Genomic DNA, 16,941 nt, shown 5'->3' on the forward strand with positions numbered 1-16,941 from the left:
GTTGGCGCGGAGCACGCCGGGAAGGTGCTGTGGGCACGCGGCGGCACCGGGACCGGGATCAGGATCGTGTCGCTGTCCTGGGGCAGCAGCCCGTTCTCCCCGCAGGTCCAAGCCCGGCGCTGACAGCGCGGCCCCTCCGCCGCCGCCATGGGCAAGAAAAGCAAACTGGGCAAGAGCCGGCGGGACAAGTTCTACCACCTGGCCAAGGAGACGGGTGAGGGGCCTGCCCGGCGCTGGGGGCGGGGGGGTGCGGCCCCTCATCACCCCGGTAACCCTCGGTAACCCCCGGGTGCCCCCCAGGGTTCCGCTCGCGCTCCTCCTTCAAGCTGCTCCAGCTCAATCGGAAGTTCCAGTTCCTGCAGAAGGCCCGGGCTCTGCTGGATCTGTGTGCGGCCCCCGGCGGGTGGTGAGTGGGGTCGGGGCTGTGTCCTGGTGCCACCAGCTGCCCTGGGACACTGTCACAGTGTCCTGTGTGTGTGCCCTGTCACTGTGTCTCTGTCCTCGATCCCAAACCCCAGCAGCACAGTCCAAGGCTGGGGGCTCTCCTGGGTGGTTTCATTCCTCTCTTCTCTTCCCAGGCTTCAGGTGGCTTCCAAATTCATGCCAGTGTCCAGCCTGATCATTGGTGAGTGGTGGGATCTGGCAGGAATGAGGGGCAGGGACATCCACTACCGCCCCTGGAACTGACGGGGAAAGGACCGAGGATCCTGGGAGGAGGAGAGGGTGGGTGGGGGAACCACGTGGGATGGGCTGGAGCCTGGTTTTGAGGGGCTGGGATGTCTTTTATCACCCCAGGAGTGGATTTGGTCCCCATCAAGCCCATCCCCAACGTGGTGACACTGCAGGAGGACATCACCACCGAGAAGTGCCGCCAGGTGTGTCCCTGCCCCAGGTGTCCCCTGCTGCCCTGGGGCTCAGGGGGGTCATGGCCTCCCCCCACCTGCTCAGGTGGAGGTCCCAGGAGGGGTTCTGAGTGTCCCTGTCCCCCAGGCCCTGCGCAAGGAGCTGCAGACGTGGAAGGTGGACGTGGTGCTGAACGATGGGGCACCCAACGTGGGGGCCAGCTGGGTGCACGACGCCTACTCCCAAGGTGGGGGTGCTCTGGGGCACCAGGGGGGCACCAGTGTGAGGTGGGGACTGTGGCTGCTTTTAGGGTCACGAGATGGTTTGGGTTGGAAGGGACATTAAAGACCATCCACTTCCCGCCCCCTGCCACGGGCAGGGACACCTCCCACTAGCCCAGGTTGCTCCAAGCCCCGTCCAACCTGGCCTTGGACACTTGCAGGGATCCAGGGGCGGCCACAGCTTCTCTGGGCAACTTGTGCCAGGGCCTCCCCACCCTCACAGGGAAGGTCACACCCTCACTCCCTCTTCTCTCCTGCTTCAGCCAACCTGACCCTCATGGCCCTGAAACTGGCCTGCGAGTTCCTCTGCAAGGGTGGCTGGTTCATCACCAAGGTTTTCCGTTCCCGAGACTACCAGCCCCTCCTGTGGATCTTCCAGCAGTTCTTCCAGAAGGTCCAGGCCACCAAGCCCCAGGCCTCCCGCAACGAGTCTGCTGAGATCTTTGTGGTGTGCCAGGGTGAGGATCTGGGGGGACCTGCAGCTACTGGGATGGGGCTGGGGGAACCTGTTGATGGCTCTGATCCCTCCATCCCAGGAGGAAGGGCTCTGATTCTTCCATCCCAGGAGGAAGGGCTCTGATGACTCTGATCCCTCCATCCCAGGTTATCAGGCTCCAGATAAAATCGACAGCAAGTTTTTTGACCCTAAACATGCTTTCAAGGAGGTGGAGGTTCAGACCAAGTCTGTCAGTGAACTGGTCAGCAAGAAGAAACCAAAGGTATGAGCAAGGGCCAAATGCATAAATGGGGCTGGGGCTGAAGATTGTAATGAGCAAAACTGATCAGGAAAATGAAAGATCTGGGGATGCAAAGTGGTGGGAGAACCAGTTTTGGGGAGGTTTTCAGCCCTGGAAGTTGGTGCAGCAGTGGGGAAATGGAGATACAAGTTGTGAGGCTGGGGATGGGTCAATTAAATCCTACAGTTAAACCCCTCAGTTAAACTCCCTACAAGAGTTGGCCACTGGGTTTGTGTCACTATGAGGTGTCTTTAGGACAGTAAAGGTTGTGTCAGGTGGTCTCAGCTGGGCATGGAGCTGACACAAACCTCTGTGACTGTCAGCTCTCCGTGTCTGGGGTGGGACTGGGAGATGCTGTGGAGCTGCTGGGTTGGGGCTGGTGGACTCATGTGGTCTCACAGAATCCCTACGGTTGGAAAACACCTCTGAGGTCATCAAATCCAACCGTTAGACATGTTCAGGTGGACATTGCAGCCAGGCACCAGTTAGGTGACACCATCCATCCTTCATGGCTGGTGGTACCTGCTCGGTTGTGCCCTGCCCTGGCCCCCCACAGCCCCTTTTCCCCCACAGGCAGAAGGTTATGCTGATGGGGACACAACCCTCTACCACCGCTTCACCCTCATGGACTTCCTCAAGGCTCCCAACCCCGTGGACTTCCTGTCCAAGGCCAACGAGGTGCGTGCCTGAAATTAAGGGGCACCTTGGAGCACAAAAGGATGAAAAGATGGAGCCAGGTGCTCCTGTGCTCGTGGAGGGGAGGCTGGGGCTTAACACCCCTGTCCCTGTGCCCTGCCCAGATCACGCTGGGGGACGGGGAGCTGGAGAACCACAGCTCCACCACGGAGGAGCTGCGCCAGTGCTGCAAGGACATCCGCGTCCTGGGGCGCAAGGAGCTCAGGTACTGGGAGGGACTGGGACAGGCAGACACACCAGCTGGGCCTAGGGGGGGTCTCTAACAGTTTTCCCCCTCCCAACAGAGCCCTGCTGAACTGGAGGACAAAGCTGCGTCGGTTTTTGGCCAAAAAGCTGAAGGAGCAGGCAAAGGAGCTGGATATCAAGTAGGAGCAAACAGCAGGGGTGGGATGGGTCTGGGCCCAGCACAGCTGCTCTGAGCTCCTTCCTTTTGGCAGCCTGAGCTCTGGTGAGGAGGAGGAAGGCAGAGAGGAGGAGGAGAAGAAGGAGAAGAAGATGGTGCCAGAAGCTGCAGCTGCCGAGGTGGAGAAGGAGGAGGAGGAGGAGGTGGAGCTGGCATTGGCAGAGATGAAGGCCAAAGAGCTGGCAGAGTTAAAGAGGTAAAAAGATCTCGGGGAGGAGAGATGGGGGAGCATGGGGGGTTCCAGCCATGGGGACAGAGGTGGGACTGTCAGAGCCTGTTCCTCTCACAGTGGGTGGTTTGTGGGTCTGGGGGCCTTGGGCTCCTCTGCTCCTCCAAGCAGATGAAGCTGGGGGCCCCCTTTGTCCCAGGGTTGGGGACCCTCCACAGGGGGTGCCAGTGCTGCCGAGGGACATGTGGCACCACTGTGGCACTGGATGAGCCTCGGGGGGGTGTGTGGCAGTGTGGCCTCATTCCTTCCCCTCTCTCAGAAAGAAGAAGAAGATCCTGAAGGAGCAGCGGAAGCAGCGTGAGCGTGTGGAGCTGAAGATGGACCTGCCTGGTGTGTCCATCGCTGACGATGGTGACACCAGCATGTTCTCCCTGCGGAGCATCCACAGGACCCCGGTGTGTGGTGGGGCAGGCCTGGCCTCCCCTGGGAGCTCCCCAGGGCCATCAGGGCTGGGACAGTGCCTGACTTGTGCCTTGTCTGACTTGTGTTGCAGCTGCTGGATGAGTTGTCCCGGGGGGACATGGCCTCAGCAGACACCCTCCTGGAGATGGGCCCTGGGGACGATGACATTTATGTCTCAGATCATGAAGAAGAGGACGATGTGTCCCTGGACAGTGACCTGGACCCAGAGGAGCTGCTGGAGATCGAGGCCCGTCAGCGCAAGCTGGAGCGGGAGAGGCGGGAGCAGGGTGGGAAGAGGTGAGAATGGGAGAGGCCTCCCTGGAGCAGGACCTGCCATTGGAGCAGCTCCAGGATCCAGTAGTGGGCACCCTGTCCTGGCTGGGGGCACTGATCCTGCTGCTCCTTGTCACAGGGCAAAGTTTAAGCAGAAGGAAGAAGAAGAGGAGGAAGGGGAGGAAGAGGAGAATCCCCTGCTGGTGCCCCTGGAGGAGAAGTCAGTGCTGGAGGAGCGACAGACCAGCCTGTGGTTCGGGAAGGTGAGTCCCACTGGGACAGAAATGGTGGGGCAGCCTCGGCCCCAGCAGCTCCCCAGGGCTGCCCTGTGTCTGACCCTCTGCTCCCCATCCCAGGACGCCTTTGCCGGCATCGAGGATGACGCAGATGAGGACCTGGAGCTGGGGCAGGCCCAGATGTTGGCTGAGAGACAGCGCGAGTCCCAGAGAGGTGAATCACTGGGGGGGCACAGAGGGACAGTCCCACAGCCCAGTCTGGGGCTCTGGATCCAACCACAATGGGGATGCTGCCCTGAGCAGTTTCATGGAATGGTTTGGGTTGGAAGAACCTTAAAGGTCATCCAGTTCCAACCTCTGCCATGGGCAGGGACACCTTCCACTAGGCCAGAGGCTGTTCCCAACCTGTGTTGTTAAGGACCTGTCATTAGTGCAGTGTTAATGAGCAGGATCTCTAGAGGAATGGTCTGCAGTGGGGTCTCCCTTGGCCCTTTCTCACCTAGTGGTTCCTATTCCCAGACAAAGCAACAAAGAAAGGGCAGAAGAAGAAGCAGGTGCTCCAGGAGGAGGCTCCAGCAGAGCCCCCACCAGCCACAGACCCAGCACCTGGCACTGGTGAAGCACAGGATGAGCAGAGCAGTGACGACGACAGCAGCAGTGACGAGGAGAGGTGAGGGCTGGGAGGGGGGTCAGGATGTTCTCCCCTGCTCCAGAGTCCTGGTGAGCTGGGAGATGAGGACCCCAGCCCTGACCACACTCCTCTCCACAGGCCACCAACAGCAGTGAGGGGGAAGCGGGGCCGTGTGGAGCCGTGTGGCTTTGAGGTGGTGCCCATTGAGAACCCAGGTGAGGGGGAGGCCCTGTGAGTCCCTCTTTAGGGACAGGAGGCGGGGCCAGGCCAAGCTTTAACATGTCCCTCCTGCAGTGAAAAGAGCCCGTGTCCTGGACGCAGAGGGCCTGGCCCTCGGCTCCGTCATCGCCACCTCCAGAAAGGCCCGGCGGGACCTCATCGACGACTCCTTCAACAGGTACCGGAGCTGTGGGGGCTGCAGGGGTCATTCTCCAGCAGGAGGGGGTAGGTGAACTGAGGTGGGGGCCCCTTGTCACCTGAGTGCCCCCCCAGGTACTCCTACAACGAGGAGGAGGGGGAGCTGCCCGAGTGGTTCACGGAGGAGGAGAAGCAGCACCGGCGCAAGCAGGTGCCCGTGGACCGGCAGACGGTGGAGGCCTATCGGCAGCGCTGGCGCGAGATCAACGCCCGCCCCATCAAGAAGGTGGCGGAGGCCAAGGCCCGCAAGAAGCGGCGGGTGAGTGGGGCTGTGGGGCCAAATCCCTCTCCCGGGTGCTCCCTCCCTCCTCCGACCACCCTGTCCCTCACCCTCGCTGTCCCCACAGATGCTGAAGAAGATGGAGCAGATGAAGAAGAAGGCGGAGGCCGTGGTGGACACGGTGGACATCTCGGAGCGGGAGAAGGTGGCCCAGCTGCGGCGGTGAGTGGCCAAGCTGAGATCCAGCTCCTTCCCGTGGTGCTGGGCTGGTTGGTGATGCCGTGTCCCTGCAGCCATGGCATGGGGACAGCTGTGTGTGTCACCCAGCCAGGCTGCACCCAGGGGTGGCAGAACAAAGAGGGGCGGCCCAGCCTGGGCACAGAGCCCAGAGGACGGGTGGGGCCTGATACTGGTTTTAGGGCCAAAAGCCAAACTGCTGGAGCCGAGTTGGGCTGGGCACTGGGACTTGCTTTGAACTTTCATCCTTGTCCCACAGCATCTACAAGAAGGCCGGGCTGGCCAAGGAGAAGCGACAGGTCACCTACCTGGTGGCCAAGAAGGGGGTAGGACCCCGTGTGCGCCGCCCCCCCGGCGTCAAGGGCCAGTTCAAGGTCGTCGACAGCCGCCTCAAGAAGGACGTGAGGGCTCAGAAACGCAAAGAACAGAAGAAAAAGCGCCACAAGTGATGTGGGACCAGCTCCATCCCCAGCGAGGGACTCTGCTCAGGGCTGGCTCCTGTCCTGCACCGCTGTCCCCTGCCCTGGGGACAGGGCTGGCACTTGGTCACACGCTGCTCTTAGTCTCTTAGCCCGTGCCTTGATGTGACAGTGCCTCCTGCCCTCCCCTGGGGCAGGGCGGGTTAATTTGGCCACATCTCCAGTCTCACCTGCTGGCTCTGCTGAGATTCACCCTGTGGAGGCCACGGGAGCATCCACACCAGCCCTGGCTGTCCCCAGACAGGTTGTGGCTCTGGGGGACATCCCTGGGCCATATTTGTCACCCAGGGGGCAGGACAGTGGGTGCAGGGAGTGGGTGGGGCAAGGAGCAGGGACCGGTGACTGACAGTGGTGTGGGCAGGGCTGTTTTCTGTATACACATCCCCATGTATTTTCAAGCATTTTTGGGTTATAACCTCCCTTTTTTGGAAGGACATCTCACGGCCCCCCTGAGCCCCCACTCACCTGCTCCTTCACCCCGTCATTAGGACACTGGGGTGCTCCTAATGACATCATCACCCCCAGATTTCCCCATCCCCCTGTTTTTACTCACCCCCAAAGGTGGCACAAAATGAGTGAAAACTGCCCTGGTCAGCAGCTCATTGCTCTAATGCATCTGGACATTCCTCCCCTCAAAGCACAGGGAGGTGTGCCCGAGGATGGGGTGACTTTTTTGTCAACATGCACACTGGAGTAAAGACTGCTTGAGACCCAAGGTGGATGTAATTTTATTTCACACTAACTCTGGCTGTTCTGATGAGTAGGGAGATTCATCATCATTCAAGACTTCACGTTGGCATCTAAATATTCCATACAAATACAGTTAATAAATGAAAATACAGATTTCAGCACATATATAATGTTGAAATTCACATTGAAAACAAACAACGACGAGCAAATCTGACCCCTGCATAAAATACCATTTTCCAGTTTCACACTGTAGACAGATCAAAGCAAGAAATAGCAAGTTATGCAAACCAAGTCATTCCTAGCTTGGATATATCACTTTGCCATCAAGGAATGCCTTGCCAATCAAAGTGGCCACTGCCACCCCTTTTAAATTTGATTGAATTCTGTCCATGTAACGAGTAGAATTTGATCCTTCTGTTGGAGAGGGCTGTGCTAGTGCTTTGGTGATAAACACCCTATATGCTGAGCTACTGAACACTGCAGTTTACAAAACAGCAAGTTTGGATTATGCTTACTCACTACCAACCAGGAAAAAAACCACATGTGTTTCACAGGCTGAGGTGGACTGAGCTGAATAGTAATAAATGTCCAATCTACAAAATTATTGAGAATCATACACAAATGGAGAGGGCAAATGTAACAAACATTATCAACATGACACTACCATTCATTAGTAAAACTCTGAGAATGTGTAATGACTGAGCATTTTGGTTTTATTTGATTACAATGTCTTCAAACTAAAATTTCATTTACTTGCAGTATGAGACACACCATTAAGTTGAGCTACTGACCTCAGGTTCCCTTCACAGTGAGTGGTGATATGGTTGTTAAAATTCAACATGTGATCCACCTAATCAGATGCTGAGGTCCAGTTGTGAACACGTTGATGAGAGTTCATGTGAGTCAAATGACCCAAATGGTTATTGCAAACTGCTTCCTTTACCTGCCTGGCAATGAGTGAGACAGTGGGAGCACAGAAGGAGATCACTGGGATGAGGGATGCAGTCTCCAGGTGTCACAGGAAGGCCACTTTCCAATGGGGTCACTCAGAGAGAACTGGACTGTGACCAAGGAGCATCACAGATTTTTCCTGTGTTCTGTTTTATACTTCAGCAACAGTCCAAGATCTGAGCTGCACAAAACCACGTTTCAGCTGGAGTTACACCCTCTGTGACTTAAGGATCTGATCCTTGCTTCATGAAAAGGCATCTGCATACATGGAAGACAATGTAGATTTGCAATGAGCATGCTGATAAACATCACTAGGGCAGGGATCTCTTTGGCATGACAGTTTAATCTTACTGCCCCTCAAAGTCCTATTATGCTACCTAAATTGGATCTGTACAGAACAATTATGCAAAAAGGATCATTCTTCCTGAAAGTGGCAAAACCAAATTATGACTTTACTGTAAAACAACTTTCTCAGGTCAGCAGTCTCAAACACAGTTTATCAGCAGCAACTCCTGTTTCTTCAGCTCTTAAGAGAGCCAATCAGAGTTCATTTTTCAAAGTTTGGCAGGTAAATTATCTTCCAATTTCACCTCCAGGGCACCCGTACTCAGGGAGATCCTGTGTAACTCGAGGTCACTGGTAGACTGAGTCAAAGCCTCAGCACTTATTTTTGAGGCTTTCAGCTGCATCCTGTCATCACTGTCTTCACCCTCAGAGCTGGGACTTATTTCTTGAATTTTCAAGAGATCTCCGGTACTGAAAGTCTTCTCTGTGTTACTGGAACTCATTCTCAGGGCTCTTTGTGGAAGGCTTTCCTTTCTTGAGCTCATCTTCTGAAGTTTAAAAGGGAGTTTGTCCTTCTCTCCTGCAATATCAACACAGTCAAGCAGACAAACCTGTTCTCCTCTGGTTTTGTTATTATCAATGGGACTGTTGAAAGGAGATGACAGGGACAGCTTTTCTTCTTGCTCTTTAACACTGTAAGGAGGAGTGGGCACTTCAAATGTAGCATGAAACTGAGAATAATCCACACGGAAAAAACCATTTTCCAGAGACATTACAGGGAGGAACCTGTGACCCCAAAGGACTTCATCTTCTGTGTACGAGGTCCTAGCTTGACACGTCATTCCTATGGGAACAGAGACAAAAGCATGGCATTCTAATGTCAGCAAGCAGACTGGCATCTACAGCAAAAAATACAAAGTAAGGTTAAAAATCAATTGTAGCCTATAAGATAATAATTTTATAGATTATAAAATGGGGTAATTTTTCCTAGACGATCTTCTGACGTCAGTGGAGTGACTCTAGTTCACTGACTAGAGTTTTATGAAAATATTGCATTAAATATTGCAGACTAGAGACCAAGCAAAAGCAGAATGTAAAATTAAAACAGTATTAGCTTGACAGCAACAACAATCTTACAGCTTGTATTGTAAAATCTCAGAATGGGCAGGGACACCTTCAACTAGCCCAGGTTGCTCAGAGCCCCATCCAGCCTGGCCTTGAACACCTGCAGGGATGGGGCAGCCACAGCTTCTCTGGGCAACCTGTGCCACCCTCAAAGTAGAGACTTTTTCCCTAATATCTAATCTAAACCTACTCTCTTTCAATTTTAACCCCTTCTCCCTTGTCCTTTAAAAGCTCTCGTCCTTTAAATGCTCTTGTCCTTTAAATGCTCTTGCCCCATCTTTCCTGTAAGTTCTCTTCAGATACTGGAAGGCCACAATTAGGTCACCCCAGAGCTTCTCTTTTCCAGGCTGAACAATCCCAACTCTCTCAGTCTTGAGAGAGTTTGTAATACTGTTCCTTGGAAGTCACCTTGAGAGAAAGAACTATTGCCTGGCAGAGGCTTCCAGAGTTCTCTGGCGAGGATCAGGTGTGGGGGGAGCTAAAGCTAAATGAAAAATGTAACATTCCATTCCTTCTACAGGCTAGGCTACTTTTTCTCCAAATGGCATATATGTCAAGACAAAAGCTGTGCAGAGACACTGAAGCTGTCTTCCATGTAACTGTAAATGCAGAAAGGATGAAAATGCACTTTGATTAACCAAAGCTTAACAAACCCTCAGAAGGCAGCAGAGGAAGATCAGAATACTGATGAACATACTGAATGATTTGGACTTTAACAACGTGCATGGATCCTTGATGCAGAGCTTCTTATACAACTAGAACACATTTTCACAGCATTCATAAAGCAATTAAGTTCTCAAAAGACAAGGCCACAAAGTCAGCTGTCATCTGGACACCACCATACCCAAATGAAAAAAAAAAAAGCCCTGCTCATATTTGTTGATAACCATATGTGCCTACAGTCTTTGTGGCTGACAAGGTCTGTATTTGTGCTGTAAAACTGGACTTCTTATTCTGCAAGTTATTTAATGCAAGCTACACAGAAAGAGATTTTGCAGCACTGGCAACTTCTAAAGTTCAACATTCTTTCAGACTGGTGGCCCTTAAAACAGGAGCCTGTGTCTCTTCTTGGATGTTCTGGCCACTTTGGGAATCAGGAATGCAGAGCCCTGTGGGGGAGAGAGGTCTCCTATTCACTGGTACAGGCCACTGAAGCTCTGCAGCATATGGCAGGATATTCTGAAGCATCCAGGACCAACAGCTGCCTTGCTAAAAATATCAGGACCGAAAAGAAAAGACTAAAAATCAGAGTATGGGTATTATCCTAAATCTTACCCGTAGTCTCAACGATTCCTTCGAGGATGACGACTATTTCAAATTGCTCACTTCTTAGTGATCTTTGTGAGAGACAGAAAAAGGGGCTCTCTGAGGTAATTTCATGACAGATGGTTAAAGGGGAAACTAAAAACAGCTGGTCAGCTCCAGTTCCAAATCCAACATCCAGTTCACACTGGTCTAGTGGCAGAAACTCTCCCTCCGGTGTCTGCCTGGACTAAAGATAAAAAGATGATTTAGTCATCACCACGTGAGGCAAAACATGAAATCAGTGCAATAAAGTTTAAACCTGCCTCTTCCATGACATTATCATCTACATATATTAGGTCTGGGGTCTTAAAATGGAAATATAAGTAATGCTAAATACTACGAGGCTGCTGTGTAAGAACAATTTTGACTTTTCTTATTGTGCCCTAGGATTCATCACCATCTACAAACTTTACCATGAGTTATGTGTATATACTTCAACAAAAATGTCATGTGCCACACTACATGCCTTGCAATGGATGTTCAACAGGAATATCCTGCAGCAGAAGTTCCTGTTACCAAGAACAAAATCTGCAAGCTGAGCACATTTTAATCTGTTGCTTGAATTCAGGTTTCATTATTTTTATACATTACTGACTTTTGTTTGGCAGATGGTATATGATGTACTAACTCAAAGGTAAACATCATGGCAATGGTACAGTATATCTGGTAAGTGATGTTTCCACAAAACCACCTGAATTGATGCTGATGATGCTCTCATCCCTTGCCAATTTGCATGTACCACCTACTCTAAGCTGACCTTAATAATGAACTTATAATATTATTAAGTGCCTCATTTTTCTTCCCATCATTTCATGGGTTCAATAAAAATACTGATATGACAGCTTCCCCCCACTCCTTAGTGTTCCCTCCAAATTTTCCTGGTGTTCAAAGTATAACTAAAAATTCCATCAGTTGGCCAGGCAGCTCCTCAGCTCAGTCTCTGAAGGTCTCTGGTGGAAACTGCCCATTAAAATTAGAAGCTTTGCACAGCCAATATAAAACCTCTTTAAAATCCTTTCTGCTTATTATTTGATTCAAAAGCACTTAACTCTTTAAGAAGATGAGTACTGATTATAAATGGTAGACTATTCTGTATTTACTAAATAATTTTAATTGTGTTGCATTCATATTGACAAATGTATTGGTTCCACTGCTTGGAAACACTGTTCCTTGAGAGCAAGTCAAAGGCAGCAGTTCTGCCATCTACTGAAATCCAATTAGTATTCTTTTACTAGTCTTTAAAAACACTCCCTAAGCAACCAGTGTATCTTCATATTGTCCTTCCACTTCACATGTATCTTAAAAATGCTGATGTTATAACTGCCTGGTATTTACTGATGATTACATAACCAGCTAGGAAGCTGCCAGAATATTAAATACAATGCACAGTTTCATTTATGTGCTGTGTGTTTGTTTTTCTGCTAAGGAAAAAAAAAAATTTCCTATCTAAATAACCAAGTCCTCCCTTTACACAAGAGGACAAGAGCCAGTTTCTCCACTACTGATGAAGACAGAGAAAACAACAACTGGTTTCTTGTAAAAGCATTCTCACAAATTACTTGTGATTTGAAACATAAAAGACAACGTTATGAAATAAAAATGATCAAAACCACTGCACACAGCGGTCGTGACGGTCTCTGTTATGGGCAAAGGTGTAATCAAACTGTTGCTAAAATATCTTTTCTCTTTTCCTGAGACAATCTGCAGAACCAAGCTGCAGAACTACAGCACTGCTTTGTTGCCTGGCTACTGCTCCTTTGGGTGCCCAAATTTGTTGGCTGGGTGTGATCTTTGCTCCACGGGAACAAGGCTCGACATGGGCTGCAAGAACCAACATCCAAACCTCAAACTGTCCCAGAGTTTTATCAAATCCATCCACCTAGACAAAAAAAGTGTGTATTTGCACAAAAACCGCTGCCTGACTGACTTAAGAACTTTGTTTGATCTACAAACCATTTTTCTCTGTGGAAGAGTCTTCGATCAAATCCATTCAAAAGCAAACAAATCCAGCGAGGATGATTAGAGGTAACAGATCTGGGAGAAAGCAAAAGGTTGTGTTTGAGGTATTCAGTATCTTACACACAGGACTGACTTATGCAGGCCATGGAGAATTTTTAAAAGAAACTTTGTTAAATAAAAAAGAAATTAACCTGAATGAAGATAGCTTAATAGCCCCAGTATGTCAGGCTCCCAGCCAGTGACCTTTGTTGCACATATAAAGCTTTACTCAAAGGATCACAAAACAAGGCAGAGGACTATAAACTATCAGCAATAAGTCTGGAAGGAACATTTGTGATTCTTTGACTCATATAACACAAAGCCAAGCAAATTTCACAGATCAATACATGCTTGAACAAGGGCACAGTTAGTTAGAAATGCCCCAGCTTGCATTGTAAATGTGGTCAGAGGTAGAGAATCTAAAGGTTTAGATGAATTTCTCCAAAGGTTAAGTGCTTCATACCTAAAAAAAAAAAAGACTCCCGTGTCTTTAACCTTCTGCCACTGGATCTTTGTTTTTTATTACCAGGCACACTTCCACTGCATCATCACTTTGTTTTAGTGAACAAACACCTTATGTCCTTCAAATCTTCACTCCTACCCTGTATTCATTCTTATTGCTTTTCTAAACCCTGTTGTTTATGCACATTCTCCTTTAACTGGACATGATGCAGTTTTATTCCTATTAACCCCCTGTCACTTCACTCCTTAGAGAACTCACATAGTTATGTTTTGATACCCAGGTGGACTAATTAAGCACTGGAGTATAAAAAGATTGGGATGCAAAAGATGCAGCACTATCAAGCTTAATATTGTAGTACGTTGTAGAGAAACTCAGGAATCTGGAAAATGCTAAAATGGTATGTGGTCATTTGCCAGACAGTACTATAGTATTTTCAGTACTGGCATTTGAGAGGAATCATCTCACCTATCTGGGCTTCAGCTCCACACTTGGACTATCAGCTTGCAAGAAGTATTTTTAATACTATTGTTAGCACATGTTGAAAACAGGCTACGATGATTTTACAGTCCTCAGCTTTCTGAATCAAAACGTCCTACACCATCTGAAACACTACACAGAGCACTTTACACCCCAACACTATGACATTTATCAATCCCACCTGTAATCCCATCAAGAGAAGATAAGAATAGGTAGTGTAATTAAGTTTCAAAAAATCAATACTGATCACCACAATGCCTGAGGCACATGAGTAAGGCCCAGGAATCAACAGGCAGAAAAATAAAGCTCACTGTGACACTGAAAAGACCAGGATCTGAAACTGCACATTTTCAGCAGCCAGTTCAAACAGCTTTTTACTGTTTCTCACCCCAGGATTTTACTTTTTCCTGCTTTTACACTACTCAATGTAAATTAGAAAGACTCAGGTTTCTGGAAAAGTTTTTGCTGAGACACACACAGTTAGTTTTGTAACTGTTCTCCAAACTCACCACGACTCAGCCTAAAAAGAGCCCCAGACTTTTGCACAACATTACACTGTGCTGCTGCACAGTCCCTGGACACAAAGAAAAGCCAGCACAGTGTGGTGACAGTGGTGGCACCACTGCAATCTCCTGAATATCTTAGGGCATCCATCACACAGTCAGTAAATGCCATTCAGACAGACTCAGGTTGGTGTACTTTATTTACAAAGGGTAAAGAGCTCCACTGGTCCAACCAAAACACTACATTCACTACTAAAAAGATCTCCTATTTCAAGGACAAAAGTGTGATAAGACACTTGAACAGCCACTATTGACTGCTAGAATGATGTGTCCAGTTCAACAGGCACTTTCACAAAACGAGGAGGATTTACAGAAAGCCACAGGAGCTAATACCACATCTTGCAGTGAGGACTGAGGGGGCAGCTGGTGCACATTCACTTTTAATTTTTCCACTGTTCATAGCTTATATTTGCCAAAGGTTGCAAAGCAGCTTTAAGACAAGTCATGGGCATGACAACTGTACAAAAAAAAAAATCAAGAATTGCTCACTGATTCATTGTCTAGCCTATCCTAAGCTGGCTATCCTAAGACAAATTGGTCAAGCAGATCCATCAATGTCCCTGAGTGTTCTGTCCCAATCATTTGCATATCAGCATTGTGTAGCAATAGACTGTCAGCAGAAAGCACACCTTGTATATTCAGTGTCTTATTTCAAAAAGAATTTATAATGAGTTACCATCACTGTAAAAACAAAACTATGACACTGCTTTTATTCCACTTTGACTTGCATTCCAGCTTGAGAGGAGGCATTCTGCTAATTTTGAATAGTTAGAGAGCAACAAAAAACATGGTTTAGCTGGCTTTCCAATTCCTACAAAAATTCCTCCAGTGTAACTCCTGACAGCTTGTTCCCATATATATCCAACATTTTTTTGAATCTCAGTAGATTCTCCATTTTAAATGGTATTCTGCACCAAGAAAAATTAACGTCTCAGTCAAGTGTTCTGCCCAGAACAGAAGGAAAACAGCCCTTCACATTTACCATTGCCCCATCACCTACTCCTTCATGCTTATTTCTGCAGATTATTAAAAAGGACAGTTTCTCCAAATAGTGGATTACCAGATAGAGTATGAACATTTATAACACTCAGATATGACATCTGAAATTAATGTCATCATTGGGATCCCATTTCTGACAGTCCTCCCCAGGTGTGCTCCCGTGACAAGACACAGCTGCTGTGAGCTGCTGTGTTGCTCCACCTCAGCAATTCTATACAGTGTTTTTCTTCCATTCAGCTCCAGCTGATTTATCTTCCAGACCCTCGTGCCTGCCAAATTCCACTGTCTCCTTAGAATTTATTTGTTTTGTTATGATCTTTGAGTTTCAGTGTTCTTGCCTTCTGAATTACACTAACCGTTGTCAATGATTATTAAACAGGTACTGGAGACAATCAAAGGGTCTTTCCACTAAAGCACCTGTACAATCCCTCTGAAATGCTAGGAGGTCACTAGCTGGAACACTGGGATAAAGCTCTGCAAGTTCAAGATCATCCCCAAGGGGAAGAGGAGGTCAAGGCTGATATTGTCCTTAATCAATTCTTTCCTTCCAGCCATCACCTGCTAAGCAGCATGGCTTAGTACCCTTCCTGCAGCTCTCCTGCATCCTGACACATCCATCCTTCCTGCCAGCCTCACAATCCACCGGAATGCCCCTGGGAGGTCTCTGATGAGGCTGGTTTTCCCTGTGCCAGCTTGGCTCTTCCCTGGCTCCTCCTATGGCCAGACACTGCAACTTCTTCATAGTCCCTCATACCGCTCCTCTCACTCGCACACCGAGGGACAGGGCAGCTCTCCCCGGGGCAGGGCAGAGCCCACCAGAGCAGCAGCAGGGGCTGCACAGGGGAAGCCCCATGACAGCTGCAATAGGGACACAACGCTGCCCTTGGCCCACACCCTGCTCACGCTGCCCGCTGCAACCCGGGTGCCCTGTGCCACCCGCTGTCGTGCCAGGCTTTACCTTGATGAGCTTGCAGCGGATCTGGGCAGACACCATGTGGCTGTTGCGGAGGTTGCCGACACGAAACATGAGGCAGAGCCTCCCATCCCGCTGCGAGATGACCGCGGCGCGGCTGAACATGAGCGTCTCGGCTCGCTTCTTGGGCTGGGACATCTTGATGAACATGCAGCCGATGAGGAACGCATCGACCACGGAGCCCAGCAGCGACTGGAAGAGGAAAAGCACGATGCCCTCGGGGCAGCGCTCGGTAATGTAGCGGTGCCCGTAACCGATGGTGGCCTCGGTCTCTATGAAGAAGAGGAAGGCGGAGGGGAAGTTGTACACGTTGGCCACGCAGGGGCTGTAGGTGTCATCGTGCGCCTGGTGCAGGTCACCCCGCAGGTAGGCGATGCCCCACCACATCGAGGCCATCACCAGCCAGGCCACCGTGTAGGTCAGCAGGAAAATGAGCAGGTTCCAGCGCCACTTGAGGTCCACGAGCGTGGTGAAGAGGTCGGAGAGGTAGCGGCTGCTCTCGCCGCCCAGGTTCCCGTGCTGCACGTTGCAGCGCCCGTTCTTGTCCACGAAGCGCTGCCGCTCCCTGCGGGCGCTGCAGCGAGCGGGGCCCACGGCCTGGTACTCGTCCCCGAACTTCCTGCGCACGGCCGACATGCTGCGGGCCGCAGAGATGCTCCGCGGGCGCGGCGAGAACGCGGCGGGGCGGGAGGGGCGGCCGGACCCCGCCGCCTGCGCGGAGCAGCCGCCGCCGAGCGCGGCGCCGGGGCCCGGGGCACGGGGCGCACCCGGATGCCGGCGGAGCGCGGCTCGGGAGCCGCCAGCGCTGCCCGCTCGCCGGCAGCACCGCGGGAAGATGCGGAGCGGCCGCGGCCTGACGGGGCACACGCCGCGCAGCCGAGGAGGTGAACCGGGCCGGGCCGGGGCGCGCCGAGCACCGGGGGGGGTACAACGGCGAGGGCGGCCGGCCCAGCCCCGCGAGCTCCGGCGGTCAGGGCGGCGGGGCCCGGAGGAAGCTGCAGCGGGCTGCGAGCACCTCCGCCGGCAGC

The 16,941-nt window shown here is 50.9% G+C and overlaps 2 protein-coding genes across 3 annotated transcripts; one reads left to right on the plus strand and one right to left on the minus strand.

The window, feature by feature from the left end:
- Positions 1-30: 30 nt before the first annotated feature.
- FTSJ3 (FtsJ RNA 2'-O-methyltransferase 3) lies at positions 31-6,799 on the plus strand. The gene is made up of 21 exons (XM_032711604.1): positions 31-214; positions 301-406; positions 579-625; positions 796-875; positions 991-1,090; positions 1,388-1,582; positions 1,728-1,843; positions 2,435-2,539; positions 2,662-2,762; positions 2,842-2,922; positions 2,995-3,156; positions 3,449-3,584; positions 3,683-3,888; positions 4,004-4,127; positions 4,221-4,314; positions 4,620-4,770; positions 4,870-4,946; positions 5,026-5,128; positions 5,224-5,407; positions 5,496-5,590; positions 5,865-6,799. Exons 1-21 carry the CDS (start codon positions 148-150, stop codon positions 6,052-6,054), a joined length of 2,520 nt encoding a protein of 839 aa, XP_032567495.1. The 5' UTR covers positions 31-147; the 3' UTR covers positions 6,055-6,799.
- LOC116798908 (G protein-activated inward rectifier potassium channel 1-like) lies at positions 6,789-16,930 on the minus strand. Of its 2 annotated transcripts, none has more exons than XM_032711605.1 (3): positions 15,899-16,885; positions 10,411-10,627; positions 6,789-8,854 (listed from the first exon to the last, which is right to left on the minus strand). In XM_032711605.1, the coding sequence occupies exons 1-3, from the start codon at positions 16,547-16,549 to the stop codon at positions 8,280-8,282; spliced, it is 1,443 nt and encodes a 480-aa protein (XP_032567496.1). In that variant the 5' UTR covers positions 16,550-16,885; the 3' UTR covers positions 6,789-8,279. The 2 variants fall into 2 exon arrangements, with proteins under 2 accessions (XP_032567496.1, XP_032567497.1); XM_032711606.1 differs by lacking the exon at positions 6,789-8,854 and adding an exon at positions 12,394-12,474 and having other exon boundaries at positions 10,516-10,627; positions 15,899-16,930.
- Positions 16,931-16,941: the final 11 nt, after the last annotated feature.

This window comes from Chiroxiphia lanceolata, chromosome 26, assembly GCF_009829145.1.
Source record: "Chiroxiphia lanceolata isolate bChiLan1 chromosome 26, bChiLan1.pri, whole genome shotgun sequence".
Classification (NCBI taxonomy): domain Eukaryota; kingdom Metazoa; phylum Chordata; class Aves; order Passeriformes; family Pipridae; genus Chiroxiphia; species Chiroxiphia lanceolata.

Bases quoted from the DNA above. Each gene is read 5' to 3' on its own strand.
- FTSJ3 (XM_032711604.1), top strand. From the start codon at position 148: ATGGGCAAGAAAAGCAAACTGGGCAAGAGCCGGCGGGACAAGTTCTAC. The intron at 2,923-2,994 runs GTAGGAGCAAAC...TCCTTTTGGCAG, and splicing joins GCAAAGGAGCTGGATATCAA to CCTGAGCTCTGGTGAGGAGG. The intron at 5,408-5,495 runs GTGAGTGGGGCT...CTGTCCCCACAG, and splicing joins AGGCCCGCAAGAAGCGGCGG to ATGCTGAAGAAGATGGAGCA.
- LOC116798908 (XM_032711605.1), bottom strand. From the start codon at position 16,549: ATGTCGGCCGTGCGCAGGAAGTTCGGGGACGAGTACCAGGCCGTGGGC. The intron at 10,628-15,898 runs GTAAAGCCTGGC...TTTTATCTTTAG, and splicing joins TCCGCTGCAAGCTCATCAAG to TCCAGGCAGACACCGGAGGG. The intron at 8,855-10,410 runs GTAAGATTTAGG...CTGTTCCCATAG, and splicing joins AGGAATCGTTGAGACTACGG to GAATGACGTGTCAAGCTAGG.